The 16,821-nt window shown below is 23.1% G+C and overlaps 1 protein-coding gene across 4 annotated transcripts in view; it reads left to right on the plus strand.

The window, feature by feature from the left end:
- LOC129614576 (LIM and SH3 domain protein Lasp) overlaps positions 1-12,750 on the plus strand; it is a 65,887-nt gene extending 53,137 nt beyond the window's left edge. The window contains exons 3-7 of one of the 4 annotated variants that reach the window (XM_055529270.1): positions 6,576-6,708; positions 8,226-8,361; positions 9,129-10,022; positions 11,818-12,020; positions 12,293-12,750. In XM_055529270.1, the coding sequence (XP_055385245.1) occupies positions 6,576-6,708; positions 8,226-8,361; positions 9,129-10,022; positions 11,818-12,020; positions 12,293-12,472 (1,546 nt within the window). In that variant the 3' untranslated portion in view covers positions 12,473-12,750. Of the gene's footprint in view, positions 1-6,575; positions 6,709-8,225; positions 8,362-9,128; positions 10,218-11,817; positions 12,021-12,292 lie in introns of all 4 variants that reach the window. The other 3 variants (XM_055529269.1, XM_055529271.1, XM_055529272.1) reach the window with 3 other exon arrangements.
- Positions 12,751-16,821: the final 4,071 nt, after the last annotated feature.

Consider the following 16,821-nt stretch of genomic DNA (forward strand, 5'->3'; position numbering starts at 1 on the left):
TTTTATTTATTATAACAGCGACAATACGCTCCACTATCATTATAACAATGACAAGGCAACAACATTCGAATTCTATATATGTAAATATTAAACGCTTTCAAATATTTTTAAAATGAAAAATCAAAGAGAGCACTCAAAAATTTTGTGTGGAAAAAAACAAAAACAATTTTGTGTAATGTAAACAAATTACAATATTGCGTATTTCTCCTTTTTTTGTATATATAAGTGGAGACCCACCTTAAATATTTTATTGTTATGTTGCAATAAACATCATGTTTCTTTTACATTTTATATATAAGCGTACATGGTATGTATTACGCGTATGCGTAATTATAGTAGTGAATTTTCTAATAAATTAAAATATTTTTGTAATCACTTTTTCACTTGTACTTACGTATGATAATTTTGTTTTTTGGATTTCAAGCATTTTGATTGCATCATTTATAAATTTACAATTTAAATATTGGAAAAGTTTTAAAATTGGCGACACTTTGGAAATTTTAAATTTTATGAAAGCATAATTTCACAAAAAAAATGAATACATAATAATGTGTCAAATAAGTCAATACACTTGTCAAAATTAAATAATCTTCTTTTAGGAAGAAGAAAACCATATACGAGTAAGATCATAAAAATTCCACCTGAAGCAGTTACAGTTTTAATATTATGTTTGGCTATAAGGCTCAATGCGATTTAAGTATATTCCAATGAAATTTTATTAGATCTTATAGCCTTTATGGAGTAGAACATTAACAAATTTAGTTTATACTTTTTTTTTAAATTTCTTGGAAAATCCTTTTGAATTGCAATTTACATCGCTTGTTTATCAATGTTTTCGCTACTAAAGATGATGTGAGTACGTATATATTATATTGTTAGGCAACGACAATGAATAAAAGTGACAATAAAAGATTTATTAATTTTCCTTCAAAACAAAATTTATCCATATTTTCAACATGCATGTTGCTACTCTTAGGATATACATACATATTTATATACATACACATATAATATCGTCCTCTTTGAATACAAAGAACATATTAATATCTTTCCTTATAAATTACTTTTCAATGAATGTTGAATACTTTTCCTGAATTTTAAATAAAAACAACAACAAAATCTTGTTATTATTTCGTATACATGTAAATTTTGACTAAATTTGGAGATATGATGTCATATTTGTCTGATTCTTTAATGACAAAAAAAAAATAAAGGTCAACAAAACGAAACAAAATTTCAATACTCAAAAACTAATCATCGCCCAAATTATATTTTAATAATAATACTTACATACATGTATAAAATAATTGTGCCATAATTATAGTCTTACATTGTACATACTCATATATGTATATGTGCATAATTGTTATAAAGTCTACATATTGTATTATATAATACAATAATATTATAGTGACATAATCTTGCAAATTACCTTTATTCATCTAGATTGAGGAATTTGACAATTATACTAGCGTAATGCGAAAAAAAAAATACAAATAATATACTTAGTATAACGAAATGGATTGAATATCTATAAAGTACCTACTATTAGAAGCATTTATGCTAATTTTGTAATTATATAGGTAATATAAAAATATTCGCATATATATTTAAAAATATTTAGTCATAGTTTCAAAACTGAAAAGCAAAAGAATTAGAAAAGAAAAATATTTTTATAAAAAATTGAGCGACAAACTGTCAATGAAAACTGAGACCTACAACGTTGTAACAAATAAAATATGGAAAGGAACGTAAAACAATAAAACTCTTGTTGAAACCCCCTTAAATTTTTAACTTTTTTCTTTTAAGATTTTGTTTTGTTTTTTTTTATTATTGTTTATGAAATTTTGACAAAATATCGTTTACCTTATGACATACCTTTCACGCTTGTTATTTTTAATTTTTTTTTTTCTTGATTGTTTTAATATTTTTAATGAAAAATGTGCCATCTGGAGGGAAGACAGAAGAAAACTTTGGAATTTTGTTTTAGTATTTTGTGTTTTTTGTTTTGTTGTTTTTTTTTTTTCTTTAACGTGATATTAAATTCCAATGGATGTCTCAACCTACGTTTAATTTTACCTTTACTTTTATTTCACTTTGTTTATTTAATTTTTTTTTTTTTTTGCTTAATTCTTACTTAGAAAGAGTTGAATGAGTGAGTTGTTGATATGATTGCGAAAATATGATTTTTCGGTATTTAATTTTTATAAATGGCTTCATTTAAATTAGTTTTTTGTTTTTTTTTTAAAACAAAGAGATTTTAAAAATTAAAACATAAATATAATAGAATGGCTAAGATAATTTTTAAAGTACACACTCTTACATATACAAATTGTAAAGGATGCATAATAATCAAAATTATATAATTAATTTAATTTTTGATTTAATATTCGTTTATAAATTGTTGTGTATGTGTGTATATTCGTATAACAACAGAGTGTATATAATTATGGGTAATAAAGGGTTGTACAATAATGATCACTGTTATTTATTTTATCAGGGTTATAAAAATAGTAATTAATAAAGATGATAAGCAAAAACAATGGCTTTAGTAGATTACTAAAATATATAACATAGAACTAATTGATCGAGAAATACTACTTTTGGTAAAACAGTACTATTGTACTGTGCGCAATAAATTTACACAGCAAATGTAAATTTCTACATTCCTTTAGCGTAATTCTGCACTTCTCTTGAAACTCTTTTCGTGTAAACGAGTACTTTTTTTAACTAATGTCTACCCTGTTACAGTATAGCCAAGCATAATAATGATAAAATGACCGCTGAAATTAACCGTTACAAAATTTGTTTTATTTAATTTTTGATATCGCGTTTCTCTTCCAGACGGTAAGATTTAGAAGAAATCTATAATTTATCAGCTTTCAGGCATTAATAAGTAATTCTTTTTTATTATTCCCTATAGTTATCGCCACTCGAAATTAACAAGATTTGAATTTTCGACGCTTGACACTTCCGAATTGCAAGATTTTCCAAATTTCTATAAAAGCAAAGCAAAAAGTCAACAGAAATGCTAAGTCAACAGAAATGCTAAGTCAACAAAAATGCTTTACGTTAACCCACTTACTTAATCGTCAAGTCACACACGTTTTTTCTTTTTCTTATCCTAAATGTATGCAATAATTTGATATATTTGGTATATGATGCCTATATGAGTGAAAGCATTTAATAAAAATTTTGTAAGTTCTCATTTACAGTCAATTGATTTGATTCAACTTTGTTTAAGTTCAATGTTAAGTATGTACTACATTTAAATATAAGAAAAATATTGAAAATCCCTTTATAAAATATCTTTACATGTTTATATACATATATACATTGTGTAATTTTATTTGCATGCTACAAATGAATATTATTATAGATACTTTTTTATGAAAGAAGACTTTGTTTACAAAGTTTTAAAAGTTTTTTTAATATGAAAAGTAAAGTGATTATTAAAGAGTATGGGTTTTTTTTTGGAAAACAAAAAAAGAAAAATAAGTTAAAAGTTAATGAAATTAATCGACCGAGTGTTAAATATGTATTTGTTGAGTTGATTTAAAGTATGGAAATTTAATGTGAATTTGACGCACGTTTGAAGAGGGTTTCAATTTTATTTCTTAAATTCGTTTTGTGATATTATACTGAATGAGGACTATATGGCGTTAACTCAATAAACATATAGATTTGCGTATTCTATACTTTCCTTTTTGTATTGATTTATTAGAGCCGGTGTATTTATTTACTTTATTTGCTACTATGCCCAGATCTATCAAATATTTTGTGTTGCAAATATTTCTTGTGTTGTTACTATGAGAATTAAAATTAATTAATTTACTGCACTCTCTAATGTACGGCAATACAATTCTTATAAAAATACAATAAATATTTTTGTGTAACTATAAATTATGACAAAATCGTTTGAATACTTCAGTCGAATTCAATATAAAGTCAATGAGCACCATTTGAAATACTAAAATTGCTTATACATAAATTAAAAATTAATATCAACATTATAGACTTAAAACTCCAAAACCTATTGTTTATGATATCGAGTTTTTTTTTTTGGCAACATAAGTGTTTTTACTGTAGGCGATCATCATATAATATTTATGAGATTGCAATAAAAATTTTCTTATTGTAAATTTAACGTGCATTTTAAATAAAATAAAAGCGTGTATATGTATACGAAATTATTGTCAAATTGTTATAATTATGTATGTATGTAAAAATATTGAGTTTAAAGCATTCATTTGATTGAATTAAATTGAAAAAGTTTATTTGGTTTGTCTATCCTCCTGCAAATATGTTAACCACTTAATTTTCTGGCAAAAATCTTAAAAACTCTTAATAACACACTAACATTAAAATATGACGTGGACTGTCAAATACGATCTGTTCAATTTAAGCTTTTGCCTTAACTCGCTTTATATTATTATCAGTACTATATATTTTGGTATATTTTCTTCAATTTCTTTATTGTCCTACCATTCTTCATTCAAAAGCATTTTAGGTATAGCTTCTGAAAATTGTTAATAAAAAAAGTGCTTCCTGTAAACAAAATGATTCACTTCAAACTTATTTCGCAATATAAATTTGAGCTTATTATTTTATGTAAATTGAAAATTTCACTATTACTCACTGAGTTTTTTTTTCCGTATAGAATTAAAGCTATTTATAATTCTACTCACCTACTCTTTAAAACCATTCACAATAATATTAATATATGCTGATTGCATATATTATCATTTTATTATTGTGAATGCTAGTTCAGTTATGAATAGCCAAATACAAATTATTAAGTAATAACACTTAGTTAGGCGTATAGTAAAGTATGCAGAATAACTATATATGCATTATTATGTTGAAGAAAAAGTGTTGTTTACCATCGTGATTGGAATATTCGATAAAGATAATTTTTGAAGAAAAATGGAAAGTTTATTGATTTAATATTCATTACAACTATAATTTTTTAAGGTAATTTTATGACATATTTAATATTTTAATGAATATGTAATGTTGTTTATAAATAAAATTGTAATAAATTGTAATTAGGGTAAAAATTAGGAAATAATTTACTTGATTATTTGAATAAAATTTGAATGAAAGTGACAACAAAATTTCTATTTTGTTATTTATCAATTTTGTCGAGAAAATTTAATACGATAAATGATAGTGTATAGGTAATTACTATAAGTAATATTGAATTATTAAAAAATGTATTCTTAAAAATAAAACAAAATTGTTAACCTGAAATATTGTCCCTCTATGATGAGTATTGGTTGGAAGTGAACTAGTGGGAGTTAATAAATATGAGACAATGTATAAAATAAGCATTTTTCGTGCGTTTACATTATACAATTGCCATTGGCGATGGGCTGCCGCGGAGGGGATCTGGGGCTGACTTTGTGCAGCTTGCCTGCCTGCTCGCGGTGGAATTCGGCCTTCACTGGCGGGACACGAAAGGGTGCCGTCATGCGAAGGTGTTTCTTTGGGCGTGCTCCAGCGGATTCACCGCAGAGTTGGTGGGGATGAACAGGAGCCAGGTTCGCACTATTGCGAATTTCTTCACGGGGCACTGCCCAAAGAAGTACCACCTGCATAGGCTGGGCAAGTTGGGCTCCGCCCTGTGCAAATTTTGTGGGGGCGGTGATAAGACCGTCGTGCACATTCTCTGAGACTGTCCGGCACTGGCTGTTTGGCACCGCAATTGTCTTGGACATGGGTTCCTAAGTGTTCGCGGATTGTTATCCAATTCCCTTAGGGATATCTCCGACTTTGTGGTTGGGACGATGATATTGTAGGTGGGAGCGTGGGGAGGCTACAATAAGTCAAAAATGGCTGGGGTGGCTTGGGGGTTTACTCTTCCCCCACTCGCTTCCCTTGAAATCTAAAAATCTACAACACATTTAACACGTTTTACTGGTAAAACTATGAGAAAAAGAGGAAAATGTTATATGACTTCAATTTTAACTCTTCCACCGCATCGAAAAACAAAATAAAAATAACACAAATTTTCGAAAAATTTCGAGTTTTTAAAAAAAAAAAATTAAAAAAAAAAACAAAATTCTGGCTTTGATGAGCTTTATATCTTGAAAACTATAGCTCAAATCAAACCGATTGTAGGACCGAAAATAAAGACTAATAAATCGCCTGTAAAGCAAACTACCTATAGTAACTCTATATCGCATTGTTTCGAAGTTATGAGCTTTTTTTCAACAGACTGTAACTCGAAAACGAATATATCTGCACCCAGCCCCCCTACTCATACAATTTTTTCCTGGAAATTGATCAAAGAATCATCCTTGAAATTATTTGCCACCTTATGCCAAATACCCTGTATATGTTTATATAATATATAAAAGTATACATTTTTTATCTATTTTAAGTCATTAGGATAATATTTGGATAAAACACTTCTTTGTATTATTACACACATGTTTGTTTGTTTTTATAAAAATCTTACAATTATTTTTTTTTATTATTTAGATTTTAAAATATATAATTTATATTTTCATTTATTTACTCAATATATTATTTTAATTTTCCTTATTTTTTTTTTAATTCTCTATTTTAAGGCACATTCCAAAAGCAAAGGCCACCATAGTTGCTGATACACCAGAACTCAAAAGAATTGCTGAAAATACAAAAATTCAATCAAACGTCAAATATCATGCTGATTTTGAAAAAGCTAAAGGCAAATTTACACAGGTGTTTATAAAAATTTTAAATTATAAAATTAGAATTGGAAAAAAAGGTTTAAAATAATTGTAGAAAATTTATTTTAATTTTTTCTTTTCGTTTTCTTAAAATATAAAAAATAAAACTTTTAATTTTTATTTTAAAATTCAATGATGCTTGAAAATATATTGGTAGCCATCTGGTGTATTTTTAATGAACATATACAAATAAAATATGTGGTTATTGCTCCACATTAAATTTGATTACAAAAGATCAAATAAATAAACTTCTATTTATGGTTAGGTCAAAGTTTCTAAACTATAATTGGAATGAAAAAAAAAAACAAAAATTTTTTTTGTATTGTAAAAGTGTTGGTATGTACTTAAATTTTTACATGACTTTAATCAAATCACCTGAAAATTGAATGGTTTTTCTTTTTTGTTTTGAGTAGGCGAAAAATTATTGTGTATGACAGATGTAGGTGAAGAAGTTTAATTTTAGTTTTCTTATTTATTTTTTTTTCATACTTTGTTTTATTGAATAAAATTTATGATTATATTTTTAACTCGTTTATTTTTAATCAATATTGTAGTCTGCTATTGTTTTATTTAAAATAAATTTTTCCAATTGCTTGCCGCCCATAATTGAATTAATTTAATAAAAGTACCATAAAATTAATTTATTAACTTTAAAATAATATGCGTTTAAGGTATTTCATACCAAATTTACATCCATTAAATATTATGTGCATAGACAATGAAATCGAAGAGTTTATTTGACATATTTGGGTATGTTCACAATAATTATATTTCAAGTTCATTTCATATTAATGTTTTATAATGATGATTTCTATATTTTCACTTGCAATTGCAAGTTTTGCAAAACCTTACAATTTAAAACAAATTATTTCATAACTCAGTTAGCTTAGTCAAATTGTTACAGAAATAACCACAAGAGAAAAATTTAATTATTTTTTCAGCACACAGAGAGAACAGAAGACTTCTTGACTTTAGGTAATAAGTTATAGTTTGTCATTAAGTAACACTTGTACCAGTTTTTTCTTACTAAAACAGTGACAACTGACAATTAAATAATAATTTGAATTTTCGACAACTATTTTTTTTTTACAAGGATCAAATAATTTGTTTTTCTTTTTCAATTTAACTTTTTTTTTATTTGCATTGCAGTTTTTTTGTGTGCATATAAAACCAAATGAATGCCATATAAAAATATATAGATAATTAATGTTCAAGCTTGTATAACCTTGCCAAAAGAATTGTATAAAAAAAAAATTCAATGATATTTACAAACATCAGAGAACCTATAGGTTCTCTGATTATGATAGAAGTATAATCTTTTAAACTTATTGACCTAGTTCATTTGTATAAAATATAATATAAAATCCTTGCATTTTTATTTATATATATATTTGTACTTAGTTGAAATAGGTATACTCGTAAGTTTGTATATACATATATATATTTGTATTTATGACCGGATATGTGATGTACATGGAATTAGGATTTATTGTATTGTTTTCTTTTTAGGTTGCCGATGACCCTGAAACACTTAGAATTAAAGCAAATACCAAAATCATATCAAATGTTGCTTATCATGGTGATTTAGAGAAAAAAGCTGCAATGGAAAAACAAAGAGCTGAAGCTGAAGTAGCCGAAAATCGAGGTATTTTTTTTTTTTTTTGTACATAAATATAAGGGGAATTCAATAATTCGGAGAAAAAGGAATTTGTTTATTTATGAATTTCAATTAATAAAAATTAAATTAGAAATATTACATAATATTAAAAATTTTCACAAATAATTCATTTCATATACACATTGCCCATTTTATAAATGCTATTTTATATGTAAATTGTGTTCTTTAATATTAATTAAATATTTAATTATTAAGTATTATTTTCGTTTGTTATTTAAATTTTATTTTGATTTGAAGTATTTTTTATTTGTACCTAAAATTATAAAGTTTCAACTTAATGCAAAATTTTATCCTGCAAAACTTACCTTGATTTATTGAGAATTTTGGACACTCATTCGAGTTTATTGTTAAAATTTTATTATAATTGATTTTATTATAATATTAAATAGTCACAATATGCTCTTTTATATAATTCAAGTGGTCGATATCTGAACTATTGGTTCAGAGCTCAAATTTTGTAAAATATTTGGTTTTTATACGAAGCATTGTTTTTTTTTACATAATTATTATGTTTTTTATGTATTTTGTGCTTTTATGATGTCTGGTTTTTTTGTATTTGTTTTGCTTTTTTATTATAATAATAATTTTAAATCAATTAAAAGCGGCAAATTTTAGCAATTAAACCAAGAAAAAAAAACATTTTTTTTCCCTAATTGAGGACACAAACTAAAACAAAAAAAAACATAAACCACTAAACAAAGACAAATATATATGTATATATTGAACATTTTTAGACCATGAATCTGAGTATTTCTCAGAAACACTTGCAGCTGAACAATTATCACAATATGCTCCAAATCAGCAACATTCACCTACTCAAGTTGGCACAACAACAATATTGCAAACATCAACACATAACCAACATCAAATAACACAACAACAACAACAACATCAAGTACAACAACAGCAATCATATGCAAATAATAAAACACTACAACAACATCATTCACCTCAAATGCACCATCACAATACATCTGCACAAATAAATAAATCACAACAACAGCAACAACAAATTAATTCACAACATAACTATGCAACTTCAGCTGTAGGTAATAATCAAGTGCAAGCACAACAACAGCAACAATATCAACAGCAGCAACAACAATCACCCCAGCATAAACAGCAGCAACAACAGCACAAACAACCGTCACCAACTTATCAACATCCTCCAACTCCGCAACAGCATAGAAATCAGTCACAGCAATCACATCAAATACAGAGTGCAAATTATGCAGCACAAAACTATCAACAACAACAACAGCAACAACAACAACAGCAACAACAACAACAGCAACAACAGCAACAATTGCAACAAAATCAACATGGTCAAAATAATTATAATAATTTGAGGCAAACAATTGTTCAAAGTGCTCATCATCCAGCTGGTGGAAATTATGATACATATGATAGTTATGGAAGACCTATAAATAATCAAACTGGACAAAATATAGCTGCAACAAATGTTTACAACAATAATAATCCAAATCAATATGCTTATAATAATACAATTGGTTATCAACAGCAAGGTCAACAGCAACAGCAACAACAACAGCAGCATCAACAACAAGCTAATGCTTTGGGTTATAATGCTTATGCTATGACATATGGGAATGGAACTGGTATAATGGGTAATAATACAACATCTAATGGTGGTGGTGGATATTATGGTAGTGTTGGTGTTATGGGAGGTGGTAGTAATAATAGTAGTGGAATCGGTAAAATTGCTGATTATGATCCATTAACTGATGGACCACGTAATATACCAGGCGCACCTAGACAAAGTGCTACTCTTATATATAGTTCAGATAATAATCGTGGTTCTGGTAAGTTTTGTGTGTGTGTTTTTTTTTTTTTTGTTTGCTCATATAATTCTTAATTTCTAAGACTACTAATCCACGAAATTTGTTATTATGTTTCTAAAACAGCGATATTTAAATATTAACAATTAAGAATGATTTTTTTTCAAAGAATATTTTTTAGTCAGAATTCTGTTTCAATTAATTCAAAACTGATTGTAAATTTCATATTATAAAATTATGTACATAACACTAAATATAAATGAAATTGTTAAAAATGATATTGAAAAAATTTTCAAATTATAGAAAAATATCAAAAGTTTTTGTCCTCAAGTATATATAAAACCTATCGTTTTATATAATTTTCTATTAATTAATTAAGATTATAAATTAAAATTCCTGTATACATTTATATTTATTGCTCAGTTAAAATATTTTATATTAAATTAAAATCCAATTTCTAAATGTAAATTTTCAAACCCTACAGAAAAGTAGCGGAAACCATTCATTTCCATACTCATGAGAGAATAAGATCTTTAAATTAGACATAGTTTTCAAATTCTACTTAATTTTTTAGAAAATTAATTAAACTATAGATCAACTGATATACCTATATCCAAGCTTATACGTATAACAACAAATCCTTCATGTTACGCTATACGCTATCGCTGAATAGAAAATGTATTATTTTTTGTGTCAAATATTTTTTATAATAAATTAATGTTATAAAAACTGTTTAATTAAAAAAATATATATAATATGCATGTTTTAATTTAATATTTTATTTTAAAATAATTAACTTATTAGCTTTAATATATTTTTTGTTTAAATATAAATGTGTTATTTGTGTTTTAAATAATATTATTCGCTCCCGAATAGAGTAGCTCTGTTTTATGTTAAATAACATTATTTTTTTTATAATTAATTATTCTACATAAATCTCGTAAATAACCATTTTTTTGTTACTCACTTAGCACTTATTACATTTTTAATTTTTTTTTTTATTTAAAAAAGATATTTTCACGTATTTCATTGTATTCATTAATCAAAAATATGAAAATTAAGTGTTATTTATAAGTATTTTGCGAATAAATGGAATATTAAGTATTTACTTTATATATTAAGTATTTTACAGACTTATCCGAGAAATTGTATCAATTAATGAAAAATTAAGTTCTAATTTGATATAAAAATAACGAGACTTCCCTCTTATACTTCCTGTACATTCTGTATATATACTCGTATATGTATAAATTACATTCAAAAATATATTTGACTCGTGTAATTTCGGGTCTTACACCTGTGTCTCTTATTTTTCCAAAGTAATACTTAAAAACAAATACGTAATTAATTCAATGAATGTATATTTTATTTTGAGTGATTAATATTTTTTAAAAAATTAATAGCCTCACTTTACAAAATATAAACTTTAAAACTTTAAAGTTTATTTTCTAAAAATAAATTAAAAGAGATTGACCCAGTAAGTTTTATAAAATTAAATAGAAATTTGTTTTTAATTTTATTATTATTTTTTTTTGTTTAAAGATGCGAACATTTAATAATCAAATAAAATAGATTTTATATTAATTGCAAAAATTCATTATAAACTTTTCCGTTTTAAATATAGTAAATAACAGTGTTTATCCAAAACGTGTTGGTTCCGTATCAGATATTGATCCAGCTAATGGAGTATATGGATCATTAACTGATCATAACAATCAATATTATGCACAACATCAACAAACGCAACAGCATCACCATCAGCAGCAGCAACAACAACAACAGCAACAACAACATCATCATGGGCATCAACAAAGTAAAGCTAATTCGGTAAGTATTGCATAAGAGTATTGCATTTTTTTAAAATTTAAAATTTTTTAATTAATGTCGGAGTGATATTTTTTGGTAATTAGATTATTTAAATTGGCATCAAGTTTGATTTGCAAAAATATTTGTCAATTTGAATATTTTTTTTTTGTCAAAATGCTATTCGAAATGCTTCAGAATTAATAAAGTATTATACCTAATTAATAAAATGAAATTTCGGATTGAACATTGCATTTTTAACTAAATTAATTAATTTTTAAAACAATTTATTTTAGAGAGTATACCGTGCCGTATATGATTATCAAGCTCAAGATACCGATGAAGTTAGCTTTTGTGAAGGTGATCTTATATTTGAAATAAAACCAACTGAATCGGGATGGATGACTGGTAAAGTCGAAAGAACTGGTCATACAGGAATGTTACCAGCTAATTATGTTGAACCAGCTATAATTTAAGTTAAAATTATATATATATATATATATTTTTTATATATAAACATATAAATACAAGTATATAAATATTTCTAAAATTTATAATTTTATTATTTTGCAATTAATATCCTTATTGTAATTTAAAACTTGTTTTTTTTTTGTATCTTGCTTACTTAAAATTTTTATAAAAAAATATAAAAAAAAATTAAATTAATTAATTTAATTAAAACAAATAAAAATGAAGTAAAAAAAAATTTTTTGTAACCTATATAATTCAAATTTATTTACATAGTATATAAGTTAATATTTAATTTATATAGGTTTAAATATGAAGCAATTTAAATATTAAAAAAAAAATAATAATTTTGTATATCTTCTAATTTGATATAATATGTATGTATAATCTTCTTTTTCAAATAACATTTAGAAATATGGAAATTATAAAAATATCTTTTACTGATAATTTGTTGTAAATCTTTTTTTTTTTTTAATATTTTTAAGAAAATAAAATTATTGTATTAATGAAGAAATAGAAAATGAAAATTGAACTAATTGGAAGAATTTTTTTTTTATTTAAAAATTTTAAATAATGCATTTAACAAAGCTGATTTAAATTTGATTTCATATTTAGTTTTTGATTTAAAAAAAAATTATATAGGATAATTGAATATTACTGTACAGTGCACATTTATAATATTCTAATTAAATCAATAATGAAGAGAAATTATTAAAATTTGGATTTAATGTGCTCATAATAATATTAAATTTTAAAGAATTCAGCTTGTAGTAACGAAATAAAGTTAAAATAACAATTCACTTTCTTGTACAGATTTAGAAAATCAAAAAAAAATAAAAATATTTAGAAATTAAATTTTAAAAATTATGTTGTTCACGAATCTCTTAAAGATCGAAATCATTGTAATATTGAAACAATCCGATACATAAAGAGTTTTTAATCTAATTATAATATTATTTAAAATTAAATTTTGGATAAGTAATAATAACAAAGAAATTTTGAATTATACTTAGTTTTTCTGCGAATTAAATTTTATTTTCGATCAAAATATTTATATAATTTTATCAATATTATGGAGATTTTCAATTCAGAAAACAATACAATAAATTGTTACTAAGAGTTTTTAATTTTTTTTTTCTGTCGTTTTTGGTGAATAAAACAAAAGTAAAATGTGTACTTGTTATAATGTAGTATCCGGCACATTACATAATATCTATTATAATTGCTTCTAGTTCACATGAAAAATTTTAATTATAAGCAATAAATATGTAGAAAACTATTAAAATAAAATAAAAAGAAAAAACAATTTTGTTATTGATCAGGATCTTTCTTTGTTGTTAATTGTTTAACAGATATAAATATAAAAATTATAATAATTTATAAATATAACAAATAGAACAATTTAATTATTCACAATTTATATAATATTTGTATTTAAGTATTTTTTTTTTTTTTCAATTTTCTTTTTCATGTTCTATATATAATACTTTTTCTATAAATTTCTTTTTCAATAAAATTTTAAGTAGAAATATTAGAAGAACAAATATGTTTCAATAAATAATAAAATGTTTTTGTAAACATTAATTATACTAAAATCTGAAAGTATTTAATTTTTGACTAATAATTTTCATTATTGAAAATTCAATAAATAATTGATAATAATAATATAATAATATCAATAGCGAATTTTAAAAATCAATGAAACGAAAGAAATTTAGTCTTTAAATTACTGAAAACAAAATGTATTTTTCTAGAACAATAAATACTTTTGGGAAAAAAAAAAATGATGAAAAATATAATATTAAAAATATTTTGGTGTAAATTAAAAATGCAATAATTAAGAGGATTTTAATGTTTTTTCTATTTGATAATGTGCTCTGCAGCTAAATAATTTTGATTTTAGTTGATATAAGGTTCCATTTTGTTACGTTTCCATTTTGTAATGCTTTCATTTTGTAAATTTTATCTAATAATTAAAGTAACTCTTTCACTTTTATTTTATAAAAATATGATGAATTGATATGATTTATTCTTAATTATCTACTTTATTCTTCTTGTTCGATTCTCATTATAATTCGAAGACATCCTCAAATATTATTGCAAACGATTTCAATGCAACTAATATTCCTATATAAAATCATACAAAAGTTCCATTATTTCTCATTTCCTAAAAATTCTTCAATTGAGATTACATTAAATATGTGAATTATAATATTATGTATGTATAAAGAAAACAGGTTTAATATTAATATATAATAATTATTGTGATTATTTTTAATATATTTAAATATAAATTGAAATTGAATATAAATACAAATCAAGGACAAAATAAATATATACAATAAAAGAAAAAATAAAAATTGATTGCTAAATAAAACTTTACAATAATTAAATAAATGAAAAACAAAAAAATTTTATACAATAAATGTCCATAATTATTCATATAAAAAATTAAATAAAACTGAATGTAATAGGTGGCCAATTGAATTTTCTAGTAACTAAAAAAATATTTATGAATGGTGTTTGTAACTATAAAAATTATCATACTTGATTTAAATGAATAACAAAAAATTAATATTTTATTGATAAAATAAATATGATAAAACTTCATTCATATTTAAATTTCAAAAATATCCTTATATTATACGATTACGTATATAGAAAACAAAAACAAAATTGAAATTAAGGATAATTTTTGACATTTTGTATTATTGTTTCAAGAAATTCGGCACGATCATTAAATTATTTGTAAATTAAATTAATTAGAAAAAAATCAACAAAGAAAAAAAAAAATTAAATAATTTATAACAAAAATTAACAAATTTATGGAGCTCTTTATAAATTGAAAACATAAAAATTTAATTGAAATTTTAAATTAATTTTTAAAATATACCAATTAAATAATTTTAAATATAATTCAAATATAAGAGCCCGTCCTAATAATAAAAGATGCCAAATCTTTACTAAAAATTTATATATATATGTATACATATAGGGCAATAAATTTTAAAATATTCATTATGAATATATGTATGTATCAATTATATTTAAAAACAAAAATTTTTTTCAAAATTTATTTCTATTAATTTTAATTAAAATGAATAATTTTACATTTATTGCAATTTATTTAAAAGTGCCTTAAATTATTTAACCGATCGCAATTAATTCTTTTTGTAATATTAGTAAAAAGCAAACTGAAAGACTTGACCTAATTATAATAGATTTGTATATCCCCCTTGTAATAAGTAATTTTTAAATATTCATTGTAAAATTCTTTTATAGACTTCAATATTGAAAAGCAAAATTACAAAAAAAAAAAAAAAAATATGTATTTAAATCCTTGAATTTTAATAAACCATATATGGAGAAAAATATAATAAAAAAATGTTTTCTAATAATAATATTATTTATATTATATAAAAAAAAAATATGTAATATGAAAATTGGCAAAAATTTTTGAGTAATTTTCAAGCAATGTATTATTTATTAAATTGTAGTTCAATACAAAATAAAATTTTAATTATATTTATAAATTTTTATAATTTTCCTTTAATATTTTTAAAACTTAAAAATAAATAATATTATTCAAAATCATTATATAAAGCAATTCGATATTATTAAATTTGTATTTGAGAATTTATAAAAAAATCTTTTAAGATATTTAAAATATATATATATATATATATATAATATAATATTTTGTATTGAACTAAAATTAAAATTAGATTAAAATTAATTCGATATAAGCAAAAAAATTAAATAATCTATTTTTATAAATCATTTTAAATATTTAGAATGTATCGTTTTTCTGATACAAAAAAAAAAAATATGTTGAAATTTATTTATAATTTTGTTTTTAATATTCTTATAAATTGTTTCCAACATCACAAAATTAATTTATTTAGTTAAATGTAAAGTTTATTAACACGGAAAAAAATATAATTAAACAAAATTTTTATTGAATTAAAATGCAATTATATATTTCAATATTTGATTTTAATAATTAATAAAATAAATTAAAAAAAAAACAAATGCGATCAATAGAGGAATAAAAAAGTGCTGCATTAAAGTTCCGTGTTTACAAATTTCTAATTTCATAAAAATTTCAAATGACTGTGTCACAAATTTCTATAATAATTTCTTTGCTATTTAAAAATAAAAAAAAAAAATTAAATATAACAAAAATTTTATTTTGATTTTGAAAATATGAATATATAAATATAAATTCCAATATTTAATTTCCAATATTTAGGTTTAGATACCTTTACTTTATTTCTATTACTTTGTAAATTTTTTTTTAGTCATTTTTAGGAAGGAAATTGTATTCATAATTAATATTATATATATATAATAAAAA

The sequence above is a fragment of the Condylostylus longicornis genome, unplaced genomic scaffold (assembly GCF_029603195.1).
Source record: "Condylostylus longicornis isolate FDR11 unplaced genomic scaffold, ASM2960319v2 ptg000113l, whole genome shotgun sequence".
NCBI classification, from domain to species: Eukaryota; Metazoa; Arthropoda; class Insecta; order Diptera; family Dolichopodidae; genus Condylostylus; species Condylostylus longicornis.